Genomic DNA, 16468 nt, shown 5'->3' on the forward strand with positions numbered 1-16468 from the left:
CGTAATCCTGCAAAACTCGACCTTGCAAACAGCATGGGGCCAAGATGCATTCTGAATGCAAAGAAGGAATGAGTGGTCTCCTTTTTTTTTCCCCCCCCTTTTTAGTGATGTGGTAGTTTTGCTGTTTTGGTGGGGTTTCTGAGATATGGTTTACATGCCACAAAATTTACCGCTTTAAAGTGAATATATTTAGTGTTTAGTGTACTCTCAAGGTGTGCAGTCATCACCACTATGTAATTAGCAGAATGTTTTCATTACCCGAACAGAAGCTCCATACCCATTAGGAGTCACTCCTCCATTGCTCCTTGTCCCTGGAGACCAATAACCTGCTTCCTGTCTCTGTGGACTTGCCTATTCTGGATAGTCCCATGGAATCACTCAATATATGACCTTTTGTGTCTGACTTCTCTCACCTAACGTAGATCTTCAAAATTTATCCATGACATAGCACATATTGGTTCTTCATTCCTTTTTATTGCCAAATAATATTCCATTGTGTGAATATGCCATTTTATTTAACCATTCATCACTTGACCTTTGGGTTGCTTCCATTTTGGGGCTATTAGGAGTAGCGTTGCTAGGGGCATTCGTGTGCGCGTTTATGTGCGGACAGGAGTTCTCACTTCCCCCGGATATGTACCTAGAAGTGGGATTGCGGGGCCACATGGTGACTCTGTATTTGAACTTTCAGGAACTGCCAGACTGTTTTCCCCACAGTACATGCCATGGCACTCCAATTCCCAAACAAGACACAAATACATCTTACCATTAAAAAAATCTTCACCATTTTACATTTCCACCAACAATCTCTGGGGGTCCTAATTTCCCTACTTCTCCACCGAAACTTGTCCATCTGTCTGTAGCCATCCTCACAGGCCTGAAGGTTACACAACCAAACACCTCTCCCTGTAGTGCAGATCTGCATTTCCCTGACGACGGCTGACACTGAGTGTCTTTTCATGTGCTTATCAGTCCTCTGAGTTGGAAAAACATTATTCCGATTCCCTGCCCATTTTTTATTTGGGTTGTCTTTTTATTATTGGATCATAAATTTCTTTCTATAGTCTAAATACAGGCCCCTCATCAGACATGTGATTTGAAAAGTTCTCTCATCCTGCAGGCTGTCTTTTCACTTTCTTGGTAGTGTCTTTTAATGCACTTAAGTTTTTCATTTTGAGGAGATCCAATATATTTTTTCCTTTGGCTGCTGATCTTTGTCAATTCTATTAATATACAGTTGTTTCCATGGAGAACTGACTGTAATGACTAACTAGCCAAGTGTCTTCCTCAATTTTATTTCAACTGTGATATAATAAACTGCTTATTCAGTTAACATGTCTGCTCTCATTTCTCCCTTTGGAGAGAGTAAGTGGTTGGGATTCCCCTGATGGAGAGGAAACAGATTGAGGCGCTCAGATTACGGATTGGAATTACTTATCTCGGAGCGTAAAACTGGGACTATAATCCGGAACGTCTGGTGCTTAGCCTGAACCTGTGCCGTGCAGTGCCGGCAGCCTCAGCATCCCAGTCCCGGCCTCCTGTCCTGTGGCTCCCACCGCGAGGCCCTCCATCAGGCTCCAGCTCCCCCTCCTCTCCTGGTCCCCAGACGTGGCCATTCCTCGAGGCCCAGTCTCCGCAGCTCCCTCTACACATGGTCCCAAGCTTTCTTCAAGGCTCCCACCTTCACTGTGCCAGTGCTCAGCCCAGCCCAGACACACCGCGCCCACTGGGGCTTCATGTGTCTGCAGCACAAGAGCACCTTCTCTTCGAGGTACTCACCCCTCCAGACTGAAGCAGGTCTACATTCGCCCACTCACCCGGCCTCAGAGTCCTCTGACTCTCCCTTCTCCCGCTCCTCGCGGCAGCCCGCCACACCAGCCTTTGACCCAGCACAGTGGCACCGCTTACCCCGCTTACCGGTCTGCTCCAATCCCATTAAATACGCCCCACTCCGTAAAGGCTAAACCCTGCCACACAAAGCCCTCCCTAATCGGACTCAATCTGTCCTTCCGCCTCATCTGCTTCTAGTTCTCTCACCAACCCACCACTCCAAACGCACCCTGCCACCCAGTTTCCAACGCACCCTGTTTTTATCCCGAGCTCTCCATGGTTGCGGGTGCCATCCCTCCTCCTCCCTGGCCAGCCCCTTCTTTTCCACCTAAGGAGGACAGCAGCCACCAGCCATTGGGTGCTTTCGTGTGCTAGGACTGCGCAGGGCAATCGCCCTTCCTCCGGTTAATCCTACTTCCTTCACTAAGGAAGCTCCCTTTTGTTCATTTCTGAAGGCCCATTTCTGTCCCTACTATTTCCTTGACCCTCAATCATTCATTCCTATTGCTCAGATGACATACATTCCTGTTCCAAACCCCCACGTCCCCCCGTCCTGAAGTACCAATACAGATACTGAGCACCCACAATGGACCGGGTGCTCTGCGAAGTAAGCGTCAGAGGTACAATGAACAGGGGAAAGACGAAGTTCTGGGAGTGCCTCACAGAAGCACTCCCAGGGGCAAGTCCAAGGGGTTGGTGACAACTCATTAAAGAACTATAGTCAAGGGGTGCCTGGGTGGCTTAGTCCGTTAAGAGTCTGACTCTTGACTTTGGCTCAGGTTGTAATCTCAGGGTCGTGAGATCAGGCCCTGCATCTGGCTCTGCGCTTAGCAAGGAGTCTGCTTGAGGGTTCCCGCTCTCCCTCTCCCTCTGCCCTGCCCCTGGCTTGTGCTCACTCACTCTCTCTAAAATAAATAAATCTTAAAAAGAAAAAAAAAATTATATTCAATAAATATGCCCTTTCGACTGTGCTGAATTTAAATTCTACAAAGAAAAGTTACCAAGTGCCAGGAAAGCACCTAACAGGGAGAGAAGGCCCTCATTAGGTTGTTCAGGGCAGGCTCTATACAAGGATGGATAAGTTCTTCTGCAGGGAACCTGCCTTCTCTCTTTACATGTCCTGAGTCCCTGAAGGTGGACCCTGCCTCATTTGCCCTCTTTGTAGTTTTAGCACATGGAGGTGAAGGAGTGCAGGAGTGACTCTGGGGGAGGAAGGGGAGAATCTGGGAGCAGAAAAGCAGGTCATCTAGAAACAGCCAGAGTCAGGACGCCCTGGGAGGCAGGCCTGGGTTCAAATCCCAGCCCTGCCACTTAGAAGCTCTGAGAATATTACTTAACCTCTCCATGCCTGCAGACTAACCAGCTCCCCCACAGAGTGGCCATGATGGCTCTATGTAAGCCAAAGCCCTATGGAGGCCTAGTGCACCCAGGAAACAAATGGTGGCTACTGTCCTCATTACCATTAGCTGAACTATTGTTCAAGGGCTCAAAGGCTGGAAATGAGCTCTGAGAATGAGCTCTGATAGACAGCTCTGACCTGTCTATCAGGTCATCAAGTTCATCAAGCTCAGGCCGACTCACTACTGAGATTTCTGAGTCTGGATCTTCTATGGTCTACAAAGGAGATGCACCCAGAAGGGTCCGCCAAAAGTACGGGAGGCTCTTACCAGACCCTGGAACTACCCAAAATTTACTCCGCTTGAGGTCCGCCTTCCTGCTCAGGCTGACCTCAGGATTGAAGGCCCCAGGAATCGGAGGCAAAAGAGAAGCCAAGACCAAAGGTCATCACGAACATTTCCCAGTCTGCAGGGCACTTATCTCTAAGAGGAAACACAAAAGAACTCTTCATCTTTCCAAGTCTGGCCTGTCTCCTCTTTGTCCGGCCATCTCCATCCATCCATCCTCTTCCGACTGGGGGCCAGAGGGCAGACAGCAGGGTGTGCAGCAGGCAGAATGAGTTCAAGGCCTCATTCTTGGCACTATCAACAGCTCAAGTGACATGGCAAAGAGAAACTGAGGCAGCAGGTGGGCTTAAAGCTGCCACTCACCTGACTTGAAGACGAGGAGATTTTCCTCGGTTATCTGGGTGAGCCCAGCACCACCACAGGCTCTTAAACAGGGAGGAGGTGGCAGAAGTCAGTGTCAGACGATATGAGAAATGATATTAGAAAAGATATGAGAAAGACTCAACCGGCCACGGGAGGCTTTGAAGATGGAAAAAGGGCCATGAGCCAAGAAATGTGAGCAGCCCCTAGAAGCTCGAAAAGGCACCAAAATGGATTTTCCCTTACAGCTTCCAGAAAAGAACGCAGTCCTGCTGAAACCTTAATTTTAGCCCAGTGAGACCCATTTTGGACTTCTGCCCTCCAGAGCTGTAAAATAATAAATCTGTGTTGCTTTAAGCCACTAACTTTGTGGTACTTCGTTATATAGACAACAGAAACTAATATCCAGAGCTAATGCAGATAAATAGGGATATACCGTTCTCTCCCTGGGTCTTGAGGGCTTCAGAGGTGCCGAGAGCCAGAGTGGGGGCAGACATGTTACTACCTTTTACGCAAGAGGCTTTAATAAAAGATGCTTAAAATACTTCTTAAAAGGCACTGGTGTGGTAGGAAGAGTCTGAGGTCAGACAGAACTGGATTCAGTCTGTTTATCAGCCCAGGGATCTTTCCATACTTTCCTTAACTCCCCTGGGCCTCGGGTCTTCAACCATGAAAATCAGGTTGACCACCTCCCTGGAGGTGAAACCTATGAGAGTTCAATGGGGCAACGGGGAGGACAGAGCTTGGCTCCAAGAAAGCAGGCAGGGAAGAGCTCCTCCTCCGGTCTCCTCCCTTCTACAGTCTTGTGGGGATTAAGCACCAGCACAGAAGATCCCATCTCAGTCCTCTCCCCCATAAATGCAAGCATCACGAGGAGCAGAAGCCCACCTCCTTTAATCCACCCAAGAAGCTGGGAGTCAGGCGGAGGCTCCATTCACTCATTCATTTATTCAACATTTATTCAACAAAGGTTTCTTGCATGGCCAGGGCCAAGGTGGTGAGGGAAACGGACCGGTGTCTACCTTCACGGAGCCTACGTGCTGGCAGCACCGACGTTCATCAAATGCCCAGCAAACGAACTCCCCCGTCCCATCAGGGATGGCTCCAACAGAGAGGTGTGCAGGCCGCAAGGGACAGGGTTGGAGTGGGGAAGCGATCCAGCCAGGAGGTCAGAAAGGCTTTGTAGAGAACAGTGGACGCGCTGAGAGCTGAAGAATGATTAGCATTAACTAGATGACAGACCGAAGACCCTTCCAGGCGGAGGACTAAAACTACAAAAACGCCGGAGAGTGGAAGGGAGGGAGGCCTAAGTAAAAGAAGGCCAGCCTGGCTGAGCGGCAGAGGAAAAGGGGAAGAAAGGAAGGAAGGGGAAGAAAATGACTCTGATTCAGCTGGATGGGCAGCGGGTTCCATTCCCCGAAACAGGAAATACCAGAAAAGGGCCATGCTGGAAGGGGGGAGACCATGAGGTCAGTTTGGCGTTTAGGGTACCTTTGGGACAGTCAAGCAGAGCTACCAGGGGGCATCTGGATATACCGGATATACAAGTCTGGAGCTCTGGGCTAGTACACTCTGGGCTAGGAGTGTGAACATGGCCCCGTGTGCGAGCAAAGCAGGGATGGAAGCAGGGAGGTTGGCCCGGGTGAGCCTGCCCTACACAGTGACATGGGAGCCTCTGACCAACATTTAACACCCAAGAGCTAGAAGGAGACTGCGAAGACGGCTGGAGGGAGCAAGCAGTCTGGGAAGTCAAGTGTTACCCAGGACGTCACATAAGGGAGCAGAGTGTATCCAGGAGGGAGTCCGTAAGATTCCCCAGGATGCGGCCTGAATCTGCTTGCCCAGTTGGGTGACAATCGTGGGGAGACATGATGTTCAGGAAGTGAGGCCTATATTCTCCTAGAGGGCCCTGGGAAGTGACTCGGATATTAAGGAGGCTCCACTGCTAACTGCCTCCTAGGGAAAAACAAACAGAAGAGCAGAGATCACTGTATCCAACGGCCTGGCCTCAGGAAGTGGCTCACACCAGAGCACAGAAAAGAACAGACACTGGCCTGGACACATTCTCCGACCCCAGGCTGGTTAAATATGGATAGCTTTCGAACTGGGGCAATACTGGAGACCTGACACCGGGGCACGGGGCAGGGGGGCTACTCCTCTTCCGTAGGTACCCAGCTGGCAAGGCGCCCGGGCTGGGGCCTCTGGCTGCGGCAACGGCAGAGCACCACTTTCCAGCCCTTCCGCCCCAGCGCTGAACCCACTTACCTGGTAAGACTCCTGGACCTTGGACTCCGTCTGTCTCCTTTTCCTGCTCGTCCGTCCGCTCTGAGTTCTCAACCACCTGATCCAACTCCTCACTCAGCTGGAGGGGGAACAAAGAGGGCAAATCGGTCAGCTGCATCTGCTACTTAAGACTAGAATAAGAAAGCAGAAAGTCCCTCTTGATGGTCACACACACACACAAAATATCACATGATGTAGGGTGTGCTATACCAGTTCTACAGATGAGGACACCAAGGCCCAGGAAAGTCATGTAACTTCCTGTGTGTCGGTTTCCCGGGGCTGCTCTAACAAAGCACCAAAGACCCCGTGGCTCAAAAGAACAGAAGCTGAGTCCCTCAGAGTCCCGGAAACTAGAAATCTGAAATCAAGGTGTTGGCAGGGCTGATTCCTTCTGAGGCCTGTGAAGAAGAATCTTTTCCATGATGCTCTCCTAGCTTCTGGTAATGGTGGGCAAGCCTCGGTGTTCTTGGCCTGTAAGGCATCTCATCTCCAATCTCCACCTTCATCTCCACATGGAGTCTCTGTGTGTCTCTGTGTCTCCACATGGTCATTTTCTTATAAAGATGCCATATTGGATGAGGGCCCACCCTACTTCAGGATGACCTCCTCTTAACTAATTACATCTGCAACGACCTTATTTCCAAATAAGGTCAGTTTCTGAGGTACTAGGGGTTCACACTCTCCACACATCTTTTTGAAGGGGCGTAATTCAGCCACAACACTTTCCATGGCCACAGAGCCAAAAGCCAAATCTAAGTTGGTCTAGTTCCAAAGCCTATAAACTTAACGGCTTCCCAGAGAAGGAGGAGGAAACGCAGCTAAGAGTCTGCTAAGAGGCAGGAGGAAACAGTGAAGTTGGTGTCGGAACTCTCCAGGACTCTGGCTCGTGTCTACCCACGCCGACTGCAAATGGCAGAACGAAATGGAGAGGGCGGCCCATCCCAGAAACAGATCCTGGTAGCTGGTAACTTCAATCTCCCCTCATAGTGTTCTCATCTGGCAAATGGGGGAAGTGCCACTGAGAGGGATAAGGGGCAAAAGGATACAATGATAACCAACAATTCTGGTAGCAATGAGGAGGAAGAGGGCAAGAGAGATCAAGACCAGAATTTAGAGGACTTATCACTGAATTAGGAGGGAGGGGAAGGGGATAGCTTTCCTAAGTATTTTTTTAGGTTCACAGTGTCAGCACTTAAGGTCTCAAAACATTTTCACTAAAAATTAATCTCCAGGAGACTTGGGTTAAAATAAAACTCTCATGTATCTACTGGTCTTCAACCTCTCTCTTTTTTAATTTTAGTTTTAAGTAGCCTCTACACCCAACATGCAACTTAAACTTACAACCCCAGTATCAAGAATCAAATGATCTACCCACTGAGCCAGCCAAGTGCTTCTATCGTCCTTTCTATGCATCCACTCCTGCCCCTTAGAATCAGATAAAACCTTCAGTTTGAAGACCTCCAAGCTCACAAGAAAATCAACACTTGGGAGAGGACTAGGAGGCTGGAGAAACACTATGAGATACAGGCTGTGGGAGCACAGAGCAAGAGATCCCAAGACTCTTGGCTGGCCAAAGAGAAAGAAGGATGTCAGTTCTGAGAAGGCCCAGAGTTCTGTGTTCCAGGCCTTACCCAGGTTCAGCCCAACCCAGTTCCCTTCTTGACTACCTGCAGCCCTAATGAGTCCACTCTGTGCCTGGCCCATCCCCAAAGTCAAAATCCCCCTTCAGCAAAGCAGTTTCACTCAGAGCTAGGTCTGCTGTCAAAATGATCCAGGCAGGACTAGTGCAGGCCACTCTCTGGGAGGCCTCCTTCTGAACAAAGCAAGAGACAGGGACTTCAAAATGAGCTACTGAAGAAGGAGAAGGGTCCTTTCGATGTCTTCCATCTTGGGGTGCCCACAAAAGGAAAGTGACTCTACCTTTGGCCTTGCCCCTAAAAGCAAGATAACTGCCTATATTTTAATAACCATTTTAGAAGCCCTGCTGGGAAAGGTGATACTGCAGGCTGTGTACAGACAGTGAGGGACATGGTCCTACAAACCAGGATCCCAAAGCTCCCTAGAAGCAGGAGCTGCCCACGCTCTATTAACAAAAGCCATCATTCACTGAGGGGTCTCTCCCTGCCAAGCGCTGAGCTAAGCACATTCTGTATACCAACTCATTGGTATAGGAGATAAGGCCTATCGCTACCCTCCTTTGCAAATGAAGAAACCCGAAGCTTAGAGAAGTGACTTGACAAATGGCCAGAAGCAGAGCCAGGTTAGGAACACAGGCTTTTTGACTTGAAAGTAGTATTTATCCACTGTGCTCTTCTCCCTGTAAACCTGAAAACTTACAGAGGAAAGACACAACTCATTCCTGAGAATTCCCTCACTGTCTAGAGTATAGAATCTAGAGACCACAGAATCCACAGCACTGGGTTAAAATTCATCTGGCTCCTTTGGGATAAAGGAGATGGTAGGAGAAATATAGAAATTTGTCCCAAAGTCAGATTTCAGAGCAGGTCCTATACTAAAAAATAGCAAGCCTTAGGCAAATCTCATCGACTTTCAACTAGGCTTCCCCTTGCACTCTAGGGCTAAGCCATCTGCTTGATCCACACAGGATCATTTACAAAGCAAGGAATGTACATCAATAGTAGTCAGTATTGATCAAGACAACAGGAAGTACATAGGAGAAGAACAGGCAGAATGCTAGACTGATCTGGGAAGTCAGTCTCCAAGGAGCGTGGGACTAAAGATCCCTCCTTGAATAATGGGGGGGGGATGGTGGAATTTTAACCAATGGAGTTTCAGAGACAGTTAAAGAAAAAGAAACTGTGTGAGAAAGTGGAAAAGGGACAGGAAAGCAGGTGCACCTTTGTAAAGAGTGAGTTTCCAGTGTGGTTAGAATATAGGTGGGTGAGATGATAATTGAAGCTATGACTCTGAGCAGGGCTTTGAAAGCTGCTAAGAAGTTTGGACTTGGGTAGTTCAAGAGCACCAGGTTGTCTGTAAAAAGGGATACTGTGGGATCAAGGCAGGGCCTCAAAAGGAACCTGCACAGCATGGGAGACACCAAAGGGAGAGCTGGTAACACAGCATCTCACGCAGCTGGCCAGAGGAGACACAGGGACACAAACCTGAGGACTTAAGATGTGGAACTGACTGAACTCACAAGTGAGGGGACCACCGTGCGGGGTGCAGGGGAGGATGATCCCCAGAGATGACCAGGATACAGGACCTGAGGAGGAGAAGAGCAGTTCACTAGCTCCGGGGAGTCGGGAGGTGTGAGGGAAAGCTGGAACCGCAGCCTGGAGCTCAGGACGAACAAGAAAGAGACAAAGAGCTGGAAAGTGATGGTTAAAGTAGTGGGAGGAGATGAGACAGTTAAGAAAAACCGAGCTCGGCGAGAAGCACCTTTGCAAAGTTAGGCGGGCCTCCAAACCCGCCAAGGCATAATTATCGCTGTCATTTACACCTGCAAGGGGCCACGAGGCCTCGGGCTTGCAGAGAGGCTAATGCCTCCCGCACATCCGTTTCAGCTGGGAGAAGGGCGCCCGTGCCACCACTTGTTGCAAAGATCAGCTGAGGTCAAGGCCCGCCCGCGCGCAGCTGCCTGGGTCCGACTCCGCTTTAATCATTCACCTGCCGGCGACCCGTCGCGGCTCCTCCGGGGCCCCCCCGGCTCCTCCGGGGCCCCGGCTCCATCCCGCGCCGGCGGCATCCGGAGGAGGCTCGGCGTCCCGCTTCCTTCCCGCCCCGCCGCGCCTCCGCACGCGGGGACCCCCTCCCCCGCCGCACTCCTCGAAACCGCACTCGAGCCACCGGGACGCCCCCCGCACCCCACCCGCCCGAACGCGGGGACCCCACTCGGATGCCCCACGGGAAACTTTGCTTCCGCCCCCAACCCCAGCTGCCATGTACCTCCTGGTAGGATGTGGAGAGCTCCTGCCGGATCATGGCACTGACCCGAGCTGAGGTGCTTCTGAGACCGCTACGGCTCGGGAGCAGCGGCGGGCGAGGACCGCAGGCGCCGCACTTTAAGCTGCCGGCTCCGCGGGGCGAAACCGGTTCGGAGGTGCGGCCCCGAGACCAGGCGGGGCGGCAATCGACGCATGCGCCTCGCTCCCGCTGGTGCCGCGGGAGGGTTGCTGGGAAATGTAGTTCTGGGCTAGAGGCATCTCTCAGCAACTCTGGAATGGCAAAACCTGCGCGCGACCCAAAGCCACGATTAAGCCACGCGGTAGACGCACGTGCTCTTTTCACCTCCCACTTCCTCTGTATGTTAGAAGAGGAGGGACGGAGAAAATGAGTGGAAAGTGGAATAAAGAGGTCAGGTCAGATGAGTGGGAGAGCCTAATCTATAAGTGCAAGAGGCAGTCTGGTGGTTTCTAACCATTAATAAATGTCTGCTGAACACTGTATATTACAAAGCACTTTCATTCATATTATGCCCTTGATCCTGCGAGGAACCCTGTAAGCTGGACATTTTGCTCCCTGTTTTACAAGGAAACTGAGGCACCTTGTTTCGGAAAGGATTGGGGCAAGGCAGTCATAAAGTATTTTTTTTGTTGTTTTGAAATGAATATTATTTAATCCAGGAACAGACTACAGAATCCAAACACTTTCATTATTCCTAGGGCAGACAGTTGGAGTCAGGACGTCTAGGTTTTTGTCCTGGCTTTGCCCCTCTCCCACAGGTTTTTGTTTGTTTGTTTTGTTTTTGTTTTTAAGATTTTATTTATTTGAGAGAGAGAGCAGAAGCGGGTTGGATGGGCAGAGGGAGAAGCAGACTCCCCTCAAGCAGGAAGCCCAAAGCAGGGCTCGATCCTAAAGCCCCAGGATCATGACTTGAGCTGAAGGCAGGTGCTTGACCAACTGAGCCCTGAGGTGCACCTCCTGCAGATCTGGTTAATACCCTGGGCCCTCCTATCTATGCCTAAACCCTGCCCTGCTTACAGGGCCTTACTGAGAGCCTACAGATCATGCAGCAAAAAACAAAAGTGCTGTTCCCCTGCAGCGGAAGCCTCCTGCCCTGGATGTGGTGGGGAATACGGTGTCTGGCTTGTAGCACGGTGGCTCTGTGGACTGCATCTTCCCCTCCTCCCACTGCCTGAACTGTCATTCTCTGTGGCCACCCCGGGCTGATTAGTCGTGAGGCAAATAGAGGTCACTTATGCTTTGGTGAATGCTGCTCTGTGTCCTGGGCAGCTGCAGCTCTGCGAGGCCCTGCACGCTCGGGGCCACTTGGGGCCTCTTCCGTCTTCAGCAGCAACCACAGTAGCACCAACCACGTCAAAGCCCCCTGGACCTCCGGAGTATTAGTAGAGGGAGGGCTCCCTCACCTCTTCTGACCATCCTCCCCCACCCGGGGTTCCCTGGTCTTGCATCTTTAATGGACCATATACATAGCACATATACCATATATATTGTAGGTACTCAACAATGTTCAGTTTATGAATGGAACACTTATTCCAGCCACTTGACAGTTGCTTGCAAATACAAATGACAACAAACAACTCTTTAGATTCCTAGCTGTGTTAACGCGAGGCTGGTGGATAGAACAGGTCACACAATCATAGAATTTTAGAGCTTGAAAGACCAGAAAAATCTAGTCCAGCCCTATCGATCCCCTCTACTCTTTGTTGCTCGGATCAAACTGGAAAATTACAGAGCCCCACATCTGAAGGAGATACTAGTACAATCTCTGACATGGTTTTAACAAATACGGCACCAGGCCCTGGGATACAGAAACAAATGGGATACTCCCAGGTCCTGGCCCTCTGGCTCCTCCATGCTAGAGTGGAGAAACCATGAACACATAAATAGAATTTTCTGTACCAGCTGTTCCCAAGTCCTCTCTTCCCATTCTCTCATGAGCACACACGAATCAGGCTTTCATCCTCTCCGCTCCACTGAAATTTGGTGGTCAAGGTCACAAATGACCTCAGCGTTGTCAAATCAGATGTCCATTTCCCCATCCTCCTCTTTTTTTCATGAGGTTATTATTTTTTTTTGTATAGTTGTAACACAACGTTACATTTTTTAGCTGCACAACATAGTGATTCAACAAGTTTATAGGTTATGCTGTGCTTGCGACAAGTGTAGCTGCCATCTGTCACCGTTCAGTGCGATTACAAGATCATTGATTACATTCTCTCTCCTGTGCCTTTTATTCTGGTGGCTCATTCATTCCATAACTGCATCTCCCACTCCTCTTCCCCCATTTTGTCCATCCTCTCTGGCAACTATCATTTTGTTCTCTGTACTTATAGGTATGATTCTGTTTTTTGTTTATTCATTTGTTTTGTTATTTATCCTCTTTCTTGATCTGTCAGCTGCCTTGGCCTCGGCTGATACTCTCCTCCCTGTCTACTTTCCTCCTCTGGCCTCCAGGACCCCACATGCCTCCCCTTTGGCTCTTGTCTCACTCAAAGCTCCTTCTCAGCCTCCTTTGCTGGATTCTCCTCATCCCCTCAATTCTCCAAGATGGCATTCCCAAGCTAGGGCTCAAGATCTCCCTTCAACTCCCTCCCTAGGGGCTAGGAAAATGGGTTCCTCTTTAGTCTCACGGTTTGAATTACCATCTAGATCCCAAAAGATCCTTGTTATGGGTTGAATTGTGTCCTTCAAAAAGGTATGTTGAAGTCCTAACTTGGTATCTCAGAATGGGACCGCATTTGGAAATAGATGGCTGCAGAGGTATTAGATAAAATGAGGTCATACTAAGTAAGGTGATCCCTTCACCTATTATGACTCAAGTCCTTACAACAGATGGAAGACGATGTGAAGAGAGACACACGGGAAAAGTGCCCCGTTATGGCATCAGCAGAGATCCCAGTGATGCCGCTGCCAACCAAGGTGGCTTTAATCATTGCACCTGCTGCTTATAGGTTAAAAAAAAAAAAAAACAAAACTTTTCACGTAGGGCAGACAGGCTGTAGCTGGGTTTCCACTGAATTTAGTCAAGAGGAGGCACTGCTGGGAGATTAGAGGGGGTCAGGGCAGGGGAGAAGCCAAGGTTTTTCTTTTCTTTGCTCCCTGCTCCTGGCAGTGTCCCTTCCATGGCTCCGGCCCCTGACGCAAAGGCTTTTTGTGGTTCTAGCTTCAGCTAGGGGACCCAGGCCCCCAGACTTGAATACCACCTCCTCCTCCCTACTAAGGCTAGAATGTTGTTACTCTCCTGCTGTTTCTAATCTTCTCATTACCTCCGGGATTCTTCTCAGATTCTTCTCAGCCTCCTTCATCCCCCTCGCAACCAATTATCTTATTAAAAGTTATTCTGTTTCTCTTTGAATAATTTGTATTCTCCTTGCAGGTGATTGATTCATTGGGGAAAATGAATCTGGATTCAAGTAGGGAAGGGCAATCAGAGGAATGCCTAGAAAAATTCAAGGTCATGTGAGCACGCCATTACACCACAGGTTTATACTCGGTGTCTCAGGGAGAGGAAGGGAGATCTGATGAGTAGAAATTGTAGGGAGTATCTTTGGGCTCAAAGAAGTTACTAACAAACGGAACTGTAGAGAGAGAAAGGGCTCAGAGAAGCAGCACACTATAGGTCAGGGATGTTATTAAGGAACGTGCTGCTTCTGATGGGGATGATATTCTATTCGAGGGCTTAGAAGGGCCTCTCTTAACCTGGAGACCCTGCGACCCACGGAACACAGATTCTGCACGGAACAGCTTACACAGACTCTCACATCTGTGATCATTTTTGGTTTCCGGCACAATTCCATCAAGGAGGCAGCCTGGTGTGTTACTAACACAGAAACTGAGATTCGGAGGGCTGGTGATGGATCCTGTTCAGGTCGCTCTGTATTAGAAGTTCATTATGTTGCATGGATGAAATGTATGAGCATTTGATATGGTCACTGAGGGAAGGTGTGGCCCGTGGGCTAAGGGGTGATGCTAGGAGGGGGCCTGGGCTTGAACCTTGGCTATACCAACCCCCTGTGACCTTGAGCAAGGTATTTAAGGTCTCTGCAATTCAGTTTCATTATCTGTAAAAATGGGCGGTGACATTGTTTCTTACTTCATAGAGTGAAAGCAAGGACTGAATGAGTTAATACATGTGAAAGTGCTGAGTCAGGGCTTGCACGTGGTTTGGTTTCTTTTGCCAGTACTTGCATCCACAAAATGTTGGCAGGACCCAAGAACTCAGTCCTTGGTCCCTCTACCTTCCTATCCATGTGCATGTTCCTGATGATCTCAACTATTCTGTGGCTTTATTATTTTAAGTTTTTTCTTTTTTCTTTTTATTTTTTTTTTAAGATTTTACTTATTTCAGGGGCGCCTGGGTGGCTCAGTGGGTTAAAGCCTCTGCCTTCAGCTCAGGTCATGATCCCAGGGTCCTGGGATCAAGCCCCGCATCAGGCTCTACCTCTGCCTGCCTCTCTGCCTACTTGTGATCTCTGTCTGTCAAATCAATAAATAAAATATTTTTTAAAAAAGATTTTACTTATTTCAGAGAGAGAGCAGAGTGAGAGAGCGAAAGAACACATGAACAGGGGTGGAGGGCCAGAGGGAGGAGAAGCAGACTCCCTGAGGAGCAGGGAGACTGATGCTGGGCCCAATGTGGGGCTTGATCCCAGGACCCTGGGATTTTGACCTGAGCCACAAAGGCAGATGCTTAAATGACTGAGTCATCCATGTGGCCCCATTCTGTGGCTTTAAATACAACCTACATGTCAAGGATTCCATGACTTCTATCTCTCCCTTGGAACTCTTCCTTCAAATCCAGACTCCTATAGCCAACTGTCAATCTGATACCACTTTGATATCAATGTGTTCTCCAACTGACCAAGCCTGGTCTTGAGCCTCTCCCCCCAGACTTGCTCTTATCACCATCTCTTGTTATCTTAGCAAGTGGCAACTCCATCCTTATGGTTACCAAGGCCAAAACCCTCTGGGTCATCCTTGACTCTGTTCTATCTCCCTGACCCCGCATCTCCTCTCAGTGGTCAGCAAATCCCGCCAGCTCACCTTCGAAACACATCTGAGACCCACCCCCCACCCCCCAGCCCCGTTCATCACCTGCATGGCTAGCACTCACGGTGCAAGCCACCATCACCTCTCGCCTGGATTACTGGATTACTGCAGGGGCTCCCTGCTTTAATCTGTCCTCAACACCACTCACGGAGTCATTCCACTAACATTTTAACTCATTCCTCTCCTCCATTCAGTAGGTGTAAAAGCCAAAATCCTTTAAAAGTGAGCTGTGAGGCCCCACGAGACCTGCCCCCACCTCCTTTTCCTTTACCCTCTGACCTCCCAGACCTCATCTCCCACACCTCTTCCTTCCCACTGTTTCTCCAGCAAGCAGAACACTACCTTTCCTCAACATGTATGCACCTGTCTTCCCCTGTGCAAAGAATGTCCTCCCCTCCTGGCTACCTCCCTTACCGCCTTTATACATATACCTTCTCAGTGGCACCTTCCCTGGTCACCCTGTTTGTTTCTTTGTTTTGTAAGATTTATTTATTTTTTTCCAGGGAGAGAGAAGGAGAGGGCACAAGCAGGGGGAAGGACAGAGGGAGGGAGTCTCAAGCAGACCGCCTACCAAGACCCAACTGCGGCTCTGGGAGGACCCATGAGATCCTGACCAGAACTGACTCTGAATCCGATTCTCAACCCAGGGAGCCGCCCAGGAGCCCCTGGGCAGCCCATTTAAAACTGAAGTCCCCCCACCCCAATGCTCCCTGTCCTTCGCCCTGCTTTGTCTTTCTCCCAATAGCAACGTATGTATCTCACTTTTGTCCATTTCATCCATACAAGCCCATGGGATGTAAACTCCATGTGGATACTGATGCCTTGTTGAGCTATGTGTTCCCAGTAACCTGATACAGGGAAGCCCTCAAAAAGTATTTGTTTTATGAATTAATGAAGAAGTCTTTGCACAAATGCCAGCCCTTATTATTTCAGTGCATATCTGCGCCACGCTCTACTCTACCCTTTGCAAAAATCCCTTTGGGGACATAACTGGAAAGGAAAAGAAATCAGCCAGAAGTAAAAGGGAACTTTTAAAAAGATTTTTGAGTAACCCTCTACACCCCAGTGCGGGGCTGGAACAAACTTACACTCCCCGCCTCAACCCCCCATCAAGAGTGGCATGCTCCACGACTGAGCCAGCCTCACTGAATAAAGCTGGGGTCCTGGTGTGTAAATACCTCCTCCCAGGTGCTGGAGTGTGGGGCTGTGTCACCCACGAACCTACTCAACAACTACTGTCACGTAGGCCGCTCTCCGCACAGCTTCCAGTCCCCGGCCGCGGAGTCGGAGCGCCAGCGGCGCGGTCCCGAGGGCGCAGGGGCGGGGAGGTGGGCGCG

General features: G+C 49.7%; 1 protein-coding gene across 3 annotated transcripts in view; it reads right to left on the reverse strand.

Annotated features, from left to right (window-relative positions):
* Positions 1–16468, reverse strand: part of PACC1 (proton activated chloride channel 1) — a 46045-nt gene that overhangs the window by 27296 nt on the left and 2281 nt on the right. For 2 of the 3 annotated variants that reach the window (XM_044267140.1, XM_044267142.1), the window contains exons 1-2: positions 10065–10223; positions 6141–6237 (exon numbers count right to left, since the gene is read on the reverse strand). In XM_044267140.1, coding sequence (XP_044123075.1) covers positions 6141–6237; positions 10065–10100 — 133 coding nt within the window. In that variant the 5' untranslated portion in view covers positions 10101–10223. Of the gene's footprint in view, positions 1–6140; positions 6238–10064; positions 10224–16468 lie in introns of those variants that run through there. The other variant, XM_044267141.1, reaches the window with a different exon arrangement.

Source organism: Neovison vison, chromosome 10 (genome assembly GCF_020171115.1).
Source record: "Neovison vison isolate M4711 chromosome 10, ASM_NN_V1, whole genome shotgun sequence".
NCBI lineage: Eukaryota > Metazoa > Chordata > Mammalia > Carnivora > Mustelidae > Neogale > Neogale vison.